The sequence below is a fragment of the Ctenopharyngodon idella genome, chromosome 3 (assembly GCF_019924925.1).
Source record: "Ctenopharyngodon idella isolate HZGC_01 chromosome 3, HZGC01, whole genome shotgun sequence".
Classification (NCBI taxonomy): domain Eukaryota; kingdom Metazoa; phylum Chordata; class Actinopteri; order Cypriniformes; family Xenocyprididae; genus Ctenopharyngodon; species Ctenopharyngodon idella.
The window spans coordinates 45,718,106-45,730,413 of NC_067222.1; the positions used below are offsets into that span (position 1 = coordinate 45,718,106).

Sequence of the window (12,308 nt, forward strand, 5' to 3'; positions counted from 1 at the left end):
GTTTCTAAGGCAAGTATAAAAGCTACTTAACTCACGGTTTCACAGCCAAAGCTTAAGCAAGTCCTAGATTAAAATGCATTTTTGAGTTGTTTTAACTGAAAATAACTTGTACTGACATATCTTAAAATATGTCAATTCCATTGTTTTGTCTCAAGATGCACACCAGTAATGTTTTTTTTTTTCTTTCTAGGGTACGTTTATAAAAGTTACTTAAATGCCCTTATTGATCTAAGGCCTAATCCTGGCTTAGTCTAAGCCCTGTCTGTGAAACCGAGCCTAAATGTCCTAATTGAACTAGTGCCTAATCCTGGCTTAATTTAAACCCTGTCTGTGAAACTGGGCCTTTAAATATATTCACTTTATTGCAATGTCATGTAAGTGACTCTCTTTAAGTACACTTCAGTGGCCTTTTATTTCATTAATTCCCCCATACCCTTAAATAGGGCACTATTTGAGGGGACAGCCATTTGCAGTGGTGTCCAAAACCATAGTGGACGTTATCAAGTGCACTCATTCAGTCCCATAATGCACCACAATAGCAAGTGTACAACCGACGTATGCTCAACGTCTAGAAAATTCCCATAATGCACAGTGAGTCACGCACTGAATGAATTCCTACATCTGACCAGAAGAAGGCGCCGCAGCTGAGTCATTCATCCATCCATTTTCCAATCCGCTAGTCCAATGTGGCTACAGTGTAATATCATTCAGGTAAAAATTCCTTTTTAATTGATTATTAAGGTTTATACATGCTAGTTTCCATGACAGATTTCAAGATATATCTTTTCATTACTACTGGAGCTTCCAGTTTTCTAAGTTTCAAATGGTTGTTAAACGGCAATCACACCTTCTGGAGCACTCAGTGTCTGAATTCACCCAAATTCATTTTCATTCACTCCTTCAAGTGGACTATATTAGTGGAGTAATGTAGGGAATAGGGGGCGATTTTGAACACAGCTTTGGTTTCTCTTATAAAAAGGTAAAGTTTCAATCCTCAGTCTTGTTCTTCTTAGATTGCATCATCCCAGCACGTGTATCTGGATCAGTTTAGATCTTCACTCCCATTCTTTCAACTTCCGATAAGCTTTTGAATTTCCATCAGAACCTTATAGAGTAAACACAGTAAACTCACAGTGAAACTTTGTTGAGGAAAACATAAAATCATACAATTTATTATCAATTACAGTAGTTTTGTAGCTTCTGAGCTTATATTTAGTTTTGTAACTTCTGAATAAACATTCGCAAAAATGAACGATAAAGACATTGACTTTGCAGAATTGTGGAATATTTTGATCATGACGAAACTGAACAGCTTCAGAATGCTCTTCTTCAGGATAGTGTGTGCAGTTTTATGATGTTCATTGAGATGGAAAGACTTTCTCTTCTCAATTATTCATTGTTCAGTTTGCTGAGAGCAGAATTCATCCCAGAATAGAAAAGTGTAGCAAGTGCCTTTTACAGGACATGATTCGCTGTAGCCTCTTAAAGGAAATCACATGGTTAATTGCAGTTAGCTTGACTGGTAGTGAACTGAGAGAATCTTTCTAGTTTGATGAAATGATAGGAAAACTCACATAGACTTATGTTGAAAAAGACGAGTAAGAAAACCCCAAGCAACTTCCCAGAGTAATTGGCAACCACATATCAACATCCTGACACCCACACACATACTGCGACAACAACTTTTGCCTGCATGTTCACTCCTCTTCAGAAAATGTAAGAATTAAGTTATGAGTCTGTTAATGAAAATTGACTGAGAGACTTACTTTGTTAATAAACAGTTTTGTTCAGTACCTTCAAAAGTATCAGGTTTTATATAAGCTGAAGTCGCTAGAGCTAAATAGTGCACTTCATGCCAAATGTTGCGTGTTGAGTTTTGAATTTGAGGCATTTTTGTGACCTGCATGTGAAGACTGAGTTTTTTTTTTTTTTTCCTATTAATGTTTATTTGCATTTATTCAGTTTTTTTTGGCACACAGTTATCCAGAATTTGTGTCATTTCATAAATACTCAGACCACCAAAACCTGATGTGAACCACAAAATGAATGCAAGTATTTGTTGAAATGAATCAACGTAAGGTTTTTGGTGAAAAGTGAGTAAAAATCTGAATCACGTCACTGAGTGTTTTTGTCTGATCTGGTGTCTCATTGCACAACTGTTTACTCACTGACGTTCAGCAGTTCTGTATGCTGTCAGGTCAGTGTTGAAACTCAATACTAGAGCTCACAATCTCAGATCACACTAACTCTGGATCAGCTCCTCTCTTGAACGCACAGGCTCTAAGACCAGGAAATTCAGCCTGCAGGAAGATGTTTCAGCTTCAGATCCAGATGAAACATCTAAACCAGCATCAGTGAGAGTTTATGAGCTGCTTCTGAACTGTTGTGGGCCGAAAGCGTGAAGCTCTGACCACCCGAGAGCTCTCTTCCTCCCACACAAACAGTTCAACATGACACCTGATAAACTCACAAACACATTTAACAGCCTTTATTTATAGTTTAATCCTGTCAGAATCTTCAGATGTGTGAAATACCAACTAAAAGAAACATTTCCATAAAACAAATGAACATTATCATCTATTATATGAACAATTAATATTCAGTTTTTATTTACTTACCGTCACGTTGCTGTAAACACATGATGCATAAGTGTAATTTTCCTAAGGCATGTCAGAATGTGAGCTTGTGTGCAGTTTTCTGCGGCTCTCTGTGTTCACAGATCTGCAGTGAGGAGGACAGGAGGCGTAGGAGGTGCTTTAGCGCTGCATATCACATCTCTGCCTTTGACAGAAACACTCGAGCTGATACTTTTCCTACCAGTGTTTAATGTGCCATAAATTCAGAAAGCCTTTTAAATTCCAATACAATTCCTGAATTTGCACTGAGGTAGAAAACAGGATGCAGAATTATGACTTCAATGTAAATTTAAGAAAGTAGAAAACTGAGATTGCTTTAAGTATTTTAATTCCATTTTTCAGTAACTCAAACATGTTATCAAACAACATATTGGCTATTAGATTATACAGCACCATTAGATTATATTAATAATTAATGCTTGAAATGCCAGAAAATAGAGATCAACTTTCATTTTATGGACACACATCATTTACCAGAATGCTCTAATTTATTTCATACTTTATTAATATTTATTTTAATAAATTCAACCTAAATTATTAATTAGCAACAACAACCACTGCATTTTTGTAAATTACTGCTGGTCAATTTGATTTAACATTCATTAATCATTTAAAAACACTTTTTGATTTACGTATAGTGCCGTGAAATAATAAGTACACCCCATGATACTTGTGGACATTCTCAACACTGGAGCTTTATATCAATAGTTTTGACAAGCGAAGGTGATAATTTACAAAAAAAAAAAAAAAATTGACAACCCAAATCTTTTATTCATCAAAAATACCAAAGCAATGGAAAACAAGAAATACCTTTTTGTAGGTGTTTTTTTCTGTTTTTCACAGCACTGTACAGTAGCTAATGAGAAACCTGTGAGATAAAAGACTGTAAGGATAGTATTTGTGGTAAAAATCATTGAATGGCTTCATGAATGTCACCAAAAACACTGTTAGTTTGACAGAGGAAGATGAGAGAGCAGCTTTAAATGACTTGTATGACTTTTCAAAACAAACTTCCTCTACTGTTCATTTCACACATTATATTTCTCCATAATTTTTATTTATTATACATTTATTTAATTTTATTTTATTGTTATTATGCATGGATCATCATATAAAAAGACGTTTTCCTCATAGCTTCAGTGTACCCTGTCTCTGTTCAGCTTGTGAAAAGGAGTTTGGACATATAATCTCTAGGGTTGGGTTTAGTGTTTTCACTAAAATATTATATAAATCAGGGGTCTTCAGTCTTGTTCCTGATACCCAGCATTGGACCTCTAAGGAAAAGCTTCAGGGTGAAGATGAGCTGAGGCGATTATCAAATAAAAATAAAAAAAAAATTGAAGAAAAGAAAACATTCAAACAAGTGAATGACTCTCAGCAGTATTTTTGACGTTACTCTTGATGGCCTCTGAGGGGCGACATTGTAGCATAATTTAAGTCTCTTCTGTTGCATTTCATCAGCATTTTTCGATTACTGAAAGGAAAAATAAGAAAAATGCATTAATGCATAGATGTTGTTATATATGATGTTGAGATGTTATTCAGAAGAATATTATCTTTAACTCTAAATACCTAATTATATTGCATTTGATATTCTAGTGCAAGAAGTACAACCTTCTTTCTTTAAGAAGCTAAAAGTAAATTGGCACAGATGCACACATGTGCTGTACAGAATTTCATTCTTCAAAGTTCCCACAGTATTTGTGATTTGTAGGCCAATCGTGGGACTGAATAAAATCTTAAAAATTCATGGAAAAGCCACGGATGTTTCTAGAGTAAATACAGGTTGTTTGTTTGTTTGTTTTTTCTAGTTATGCTGAGCTGAAATTGTGAAATGATTTCGCAAATGCAAGAAAAAAAAAATGACTTTGGTTCATAACTTCATTGGGAATTTCATCATAGATTTAACTGAACTGTAAAGAAAATATCTGTTGTATGTTATAAATACCTTTACAACATGGAAAATCAAACTTTTGTCTAAGATTTTTACATATATGGGATATTTTCCTTGTTTTGAGCCACCAAAACGGGAAAGAAAAATAACAATGAGCCATCAGATTTGTGAAGGAGAGATGGAAGTGAGACATTAACCTGCACTGTATGCCACTAATAAGGAAAAACAGCTAAATACTATTGACATATATAAATATATGGTTAAACTTTATTTTAAGGTGACGTAATTACACTGTATACTTACTCAATAAGTACTGGGTAATATTAATTAAAGGTGCAATATGTAAGAATTTTGCAGTAAAATATCCAAAAACTACTAGGCCAGTGTTATATATTTTGTTAACTTGAGTACTTACAATATCCCAAATGTTTGCAACTATTTGTAAATCGTGAGAAAATTGCAATTTTAACCAAGGCTCCGGGACGTGTGAGGAGTCGCCTGTCAATTGCGTCATACGCGCGTTACCCTAGGTTCCCTGTTCTATTTTGTAGAAACCATGGAAACACCAAAGACTCTTTAATAATTACGTTTTAATAGACAAGGCAACAACTGTTTTCATATATTTATAGACAGAAAATTAATTGTTGTTATATAGCTCAACACGTTTAGTCTTATTGTTTAAATTTAATTTTCTTGATTTTTTTGCGAGTACCATGCTTTACCATGCCTCAGAGAAAAACACTATTTTGTCAAGTAGCTAACATAGAATAATCAGATGCAGCTTTATTTTTAGAATTTTCTCCATCATACAATACGTTTTAAAATGAATTGCATGCCATTTATCAACACAAGCCATCCAGTATTTAATAAGATATTCTAAAATCGATCTTACTGCAGTGTGTCTCAAACAAGTGTCTCGCAGCAGCCATCAAGCGAACGCACAGAGTAACGTTATAACATCATTTTCAACACTCTCAAATGTATCTAATATGATAAACAGAGCTGTGTTACCTCATAGTCACGACCGGAAAAGCGGAAGCGGCGCCGGCGACGGTGACTGCGGCATAATAGAAGTTCCGCTGCTCGTGAGGCGTGTGTTGTGCAATCGCTCCAGCGGCCTCATTCAGCTCCCACAACACTCGGTCCTGCTCTGCTTCATACTACAGTAACGTTAATAATCGCATCCATGAACATGATTTCTTCCTGAGTCCTATCCCAATTCTTTTCCACCAGCTGTGAGGTGAAGATCACATGTTCCAAGATTCCACGCTCAAACTTGGCGTCATCAAGCTACGCCTTTGTTTTGAATAGGCCTCTAGCGACCTCTAGCGGACAGAAAATATTACATGTTGCACCTTTAACTACATGACCTTAAGTAATAGTTCACCCAAAAATGAAAATTTTGTCATCATTTACTCCCCCCAAGTTGTTCCAAACCTGTATAAATTTCTTTGTTCTGCTGAACACAAAGATAAGAAAAAGTAAGTAAAAGTAAGTAAAAAAGAAAAATTATATATATGGTACCCTATGAGGGGTGAGATCTGCTTGGTTACAAACATTCTTCCAAATATCTTCCTTTGTGTGCAGAACAAAGAAATTTATACAGGTTTGGAACAACTTGGGGGGAGTAAATGATGACAGAATTTTCATTTTTGGGTGAACTATCTCTTTACTATAGAGTTGCAGGTTAGGGCTATGGTTTGGTTTAGGGTTACTTGTAATTATGCATAATTTACTGTTATTACTATAGTAAGTACATGTAGTAACGTGTAACTACGTCACATTAAAATAAAGTGTTACCAAATATTAAAAATAATAACAAAGATTGTTGTCATTGGCCATGTATGAAGATGTTGTTTGACCTCTGAAAAGCTGCTTTAGTCTTTCAGAAGGTGCCACATATGAGCGTTAGGCAGATTTTCGAGTGTTTAGAGCAGCAGAATAAATGTCAGCTCAGAGGGAGGTGAACGGTCAGATGTGAGCAGAGCTGCTGAGTTGACAGACAGTTTGCTGTCCTGTGACGCGTTTGACGTGCAGCTGCAGCATTTCAATTCCCTGACTTTGCAGCTCACGCATGAGACTTTTGTCCTTCAGCATCTCTCTTTTTCTCTCTGTACTCGTGATTTTCACTCTCTTGTTGACTGTGATTGACAGAAAGGCAATCAGCATGCTGAATGGTAATGGCCAAGGCATGTAATGTGTTAGTTATGCGACTGCTGGGTGATTCGCAGTAATGACAGGCACAGTTGATGGCAGTCATTAAAGAGAATGACATTAAAGGACAATAGTGTCTATCAGTGATCAGCTGTTACAGAGTTCACATTTCAGTGTTTGTTCACATAGCTATAAAATGAAAGGGGAAGAATAGTTAAAATGTCTTATTTTCACAACTTTTATATTGTAGGTAGGTTTTATTTGATTAAAATAAAATTGAAATAATTAAACATAAATTGTATTAAAAATATATAAATTCCGTTAAATGAAAATCAACATTATATTTACTTTCATCAAATGATGTATTTCTAGGATATTCATACTGTGGGACGGGCCTTATTCATGTTGATTTGAAGAAAGTATGTCTTTTAGAATAACAGACATGGTTTTGTGTATTAGATGTGTGCAGACTTCAGTGTGTGTGTGTGTGTGATAAAGGCAGATTAGGAGAGTAGAGAAGTGGAGCGAGACATTAGCAGCAAGAGGGAAAGAGAAGCGTTGCAGTTCTTGTGGCAAGTTGAGAAAGAGGAAACACAAAAATTAAGTGTCACAGAGAGGAAAGCATGAGAACGAGTCCCATGGATCACAGAGCAAAGCTGTGAGATACTGAGACATGACAGGCAGGCTGGTTTTGGCGTGCGTTGCTTGACCTGGCACTGAAGAGAGAAAAGCAGCAAAGAAAGACCAGAAAAACATTCAATCTGTGGTCATGGGGAGTGTTAGTGAATTGTGTGTGTCCAGTTTTCAAGCTTTCTTGTGTCCAACAATACCAAGGAGTCCTCCAGGTAAGAGCTGGCTGATCTTTCATGGTGTTGTAATCATAACTAATATGTTTTCTATTGATTCTGTGGTTAACCATAATTACTGCTGTTCATCATTGTGCTCTTACTTAAAGCAACTAGACTTACCATTTTTTGACTGGCCGGTGATAAAAAATACACTAAAAGAGGGACACGAGATCAAAATATCATACAGACTTGGAGTTAGGATCTTTTAACTTGAGCCAATAAGCAGCATTCGGTTTTGCATGTTCAATCAGTTCACTAGTTTATATCACTTTGAGAGGGTAAGAACGGTCTTACTGTGGAGAGCAATAGTAGTTCATGCACTATAATCAACATGTGATGGAAAAGCAAACTGAAGGTGGGAGTTTGTTTCTGACTAATGAACCTGTAGCTTGTATGGTCAGCCTAAAGGATCTTTAGTCTCAGGCAGGAGCTGAGGAAAGAGATCAGTTAATGCCATTAAGGACTATATAGGCAGATGTAATCCCACAAACCCAGGAGATTATATAAGCATCTTCACCAGAGTTGGTCTTAAAACCTCTCAAGACCTCATGAAAGTGGTGTTGGTTTAGGTCTCCTTACTTGGTTTCCTAGTCTGGATCTTACAATTTACAGGAATAATTCACTTAAAAAAAAAAAATGAACACAAATGGAGATATTTTGAAGAATAACTGCTTTAATTCCTCAGAGAAAACTATCGACTGACTTTAGAAGTCTTGGAAGTCATAAATGGACTGCTGTTATGATGCCTTTGTGATTTTTTTTATGGTGCTTTTGCTTTCTTTTTTAAAGCTCGAAATAAGCAGTCCACATTCAAAGAAGTGTGCTTAATTGTATTGAATGTGCACTTGTAGTGTACTTCAAATCTTAAAAGTATATTTTTAAAAAATTGTACATGCAGATGATATAATACTAATGAAATAAAAAGTTACTTAAGTGTACTTAAAGAGACACTTCCATGACTGTTTCTAAACACACTTCATGAACTTTTAAAAAGTGCACTTTGTAATAATGTCAGATTAAAGTACATGATAAACTATTGGTTGAATAATATTTTGTCATGCTTTAAAGAGCTTAATTTAATGTGTTAACTAACATACTAAAGCACATCTAAAGTACAGGATTTTTATTTTAACTGTAGTGTGTTTTTCATTATTACATTTAAAGTAAATATATTTTAAATGTGCTAAATATATCTGTAAATACAAATATATTTAAATACATGACACAAGTTTCAATAGAATTGACATTTAAGTAGTTTACCATAAATGCTTGTCAGTGCACTAAGCAGTAACTTTAACCATATTTCAAAGACAATAGAAGTAATTATGGAAATTCCTACTTAAGTAGCACTTTAAAGTTTAGCTAACTGCATTTAATATAAATTTGAACTATTATACATTTTCATTTAATTACATAAACATGCGATTAAATGTCTAAAAAAATTATGTTCAGTTTGCACTTAAGTATATTATTATTTTTCTTTCAAAATTATGCTTAAGTGTACTTTTTAACAAGTGAATGGGAAAGCAATCAGTACATTATTCAAAATTTCATGAATCCAGGCTTTGAGGGGTCTTGTATTGGTCTGGGTCTTTTGGAGGTTCTGGTCTTGACCAATGCTAATGCTAGTAAACAAGACAGACTCACCACAAGCTTGAAAATTATTAAGCAATGCTTTATTCTCCTGTAGAACCCACAAGTCATGTGATTTAACCTCTTTTTTTAAACTGCTAGACAGTTCACTTCCCATTCATTTTCTTCAAATACGCAAGTGTGTACTTAATATGAAGACTTGAAGATTGAACTAGTTATTCTACACATAATGTAATCGAATCAGACCACATAAGATTTTTGTTTCTCATTAATTTATTTTCTTATCAGCAATACCAATAACCAATACTGGCTTTCTGTTACAACATTAAGCAGGTAGCTAACTAAGATTTGCTAAAATTACCTAGCTAGCCTCACAGTTCCCATGTCTCTTTCTCGGGTGGGTAACTTCAGGATTGCGCTGTACTTTACAAGAAATGTGGCCATTTTTCACATAGGGACTCACAGTGGTATATAAAGAAACTGTTCCTTAAAACGTGCAAATGTATTGCATGTAAGATGTATTTGGTCATCTAGGGATCACTTTCAGTTAGCACATCCACTATAGACTGCCAGATTGAGGAAGTGTTCTAGGATTTTGCCACCATGTTGAGTCAGCATGTTCGGGCAGAGGGACAGGAATTTCTGAACCTGAATATTCCGGTTTGTAGATTGAGCTGGTATGATGTAAATGTACAGAGGACCACAGGAAAATTGTTCCTGTTGTGTTGGGCAATGGAGCTTTGTTCAGAAATGCCGTCATACGATGGTGTTAGAGTTCATTTGAGTTCATGTTGCTGAACTCTGCGCCTCCCTCAGCTTCACCCCCCTCCCAGCTTAAACAAAAAGACTGCATGAGTTTGAACTAATGCATGAATGCCGTCGCATGACTCATCTAATGGCTAAATCACAATTTCGTACACTTAGTCATAGCTAAATTGTCTAGGTAACGGTTTGAAATAAAGTGCTCCTTCCGTATCATGGCCAAACCAAACATACTAATCAATTTAAAGGTTTTATCTTTAACTTTTAATAGCATGGCAATTGGCAAGGCCATAATTTCACCTCTCATCCAGTCCAGTAGTACTCTGGGAATGTTTCTCCCCAAAAAACATGACAATCTCCAGCTAATTAGCTTGATTTTAATGGAAATGTGAAAAAAATCCCACAATAATGTTGCTTTAATTGCTCTTGATGATAATTATGAGACTGAATTAAAGGTGCAGTAAGTGAATTCTGAGAAATGCTGTTGAAAATGGATTGACTGAGCACCAAAACACACTTGTAGCCAATCAGAAGTAAGGGGTGTATACACTCATGAGAGGGGAGGTGCCTGTGTTTGTGAATAGCATGTTTGTAAATTTGAGGGCGGAGCTATCAAGATAGGGATGTGATCCTTTTGGGTAGGGACATGTTTGTTTTGGTGATTTCAAATATCAACAGCGTTTCTCAGAAATTGCTTACTGCACCTTTAAATCCCTGTGTAAGTCAGTTCAGAGCAGGTGCTTTGAAATTATAGCTGCCGTCCACTGTGTGACATGGAAATTGTTCCCTACGTCTTGACTTTTTGTTTGGCTTCAGCTGGAGGCGGCGATGGGGAACAGATCAAGACAAGGGTTCATTACTCTGACCGCTGGAAAATCACAGCGGGTAATGCAAGAGGTGGACATTCTCACTGCCAGTTAACACATTAGAGACTCAGCATGGTTGTGATGATCTCAGACTCGAGGTCGGGTTAGATGAGCATTTGGCATTTTGCAGAAGAGTTTAATGAACAAATCCAAACAATAGGCACAAACGTGGTCAGTAAAACATACAGTAGTCAAATTACAGGCAAACAGTCCAACGGACAATGATAATAAACGTAAATCCAATAAACAGGCAGAAGATCATAACATGAGGTAAGACAATGATACCACGGGGAAACACTCAGTGAGGCAGGTGAACAGGCAATACTTCGCAATGAGCATATGGAAGTGTAACAGATAGGGAAAGTATTATGTTCATTTCATATGTAGAAAAATGTTCAAATGTATGTCTGATATGCCTGTCTGTATGTGTGTATCTTCCTCTTTAATTTTCTGACTGCAGTGTTGATCTTAATTTCCTATCTTCGCACCTCATCTTCCCTTTCTGCATTGTCTGCATGGGAGAGGAGGGTTTCTATTAAACTCTGATTAATCTAATTTCATCTTTGCTTTAAAAATATTGTTTATACTTAGTTTCTTTGTATAAATCATATTTGTAACTTTATTTTTCATGTATGTTTCATTATTTTCATATTTTCATTTTAATTGAGGTTATGATTAGTTTGTCTCATTGATGAACTTGATGAAATTAGCATACTAATTGCATTACACTTTACATTTACCTTACAGAAACAAAAAAGGGCAAATTCACACATTGTAAAAGACTGTTTTTTCTTTTATCAGATTAGATGAAGAGTTAACCCATCAGCAAAAATATATATGTGAAAAAAAATATTATTTTCAACCCTCATTCTGACCCTCTTTCTGAATTGATCAGTTTTTAAGGCGTGGCTTCTTTAAGGATTGTCAGTAAACGGCCGCTGTTATGATAGGCTAATGTCATTGCATAGGAAACAGTATCAACAGTCACTCGCTATTGAAAAAAATATCCAATAAAACCGTCATTTACAGACAAAGCATTATGAAATCATTTACTTATGTTTCGTAATGCAGCTGCTGTCAGATTCAATACAGTCGCCATTAAAATAAACCATCCACTTGTTTCCGATGCTGAGATCCTTCTGAAGTCTCTACAGAGATGCGAACAAGCTGTTTAAACTAGAAACTGAAGCTGTTTAAACTTTAAACAAAGCCAACTTTCTTTCACTCTTCCATTTGTCCTGTTTTCGGCATACTCAAGTGCATGGAGTACATCAGAAACTAAATGCGTACACTGACATCTGTATGTATCCAGTGTAGACAGCGTCAGTGATTATAATGGGTTCTGTTTGCTTTTGACGCGACGCTCACATCCGGTGTATGCAAATGTCACCCATTAAGTGACTGAGCGCCAGTGGGCGGGGCCTTTGGTGTGATGATGTATTCGTCGATGTTGTAATGTCTTGCTCTGGAGGCAGTCTTATGCAAATATACTTGCCCGTGTGATGTCACAGATCCTGCAATATCAAAACGAGCTTTGTTTATAATGAGGAGGACA

At 35.9% G+C, this 12,308-nt stretch overlaps 1 protein-coding gene across 3 annotated transcripts in view; it reads left to right on the forward strand.

The window, feature by feature from the left end:
• cyth1a (cytohesin 1a) overlaps positions 1-12,308 on the forward strand; it is a 63,823-nt gene that overhangs the window by 1,908 nt on the left and 49,607 nt on the right. The window contains exon 1 of one of the 3 annotated variants that reach the window (XM_051886047.1): positions 7,247-7,529. The exons of 1 other annotated variant lie outside the window; for it this stretch is intronic. In XM_051886047.1, the coding sequence (XP_051742007.1) occupies positions 7,454-7,529 (76 nt within the window). In that variant the 5' untranslated portion in view covers positions 7,247-7,453. Of the gene's footprint in view, positions 1-7,246; positions 7,530-12,308 lie in introns of those variants that run through there. One more of the 3 variants, XM_051886046.1, reaches the window with a different exon arrangement.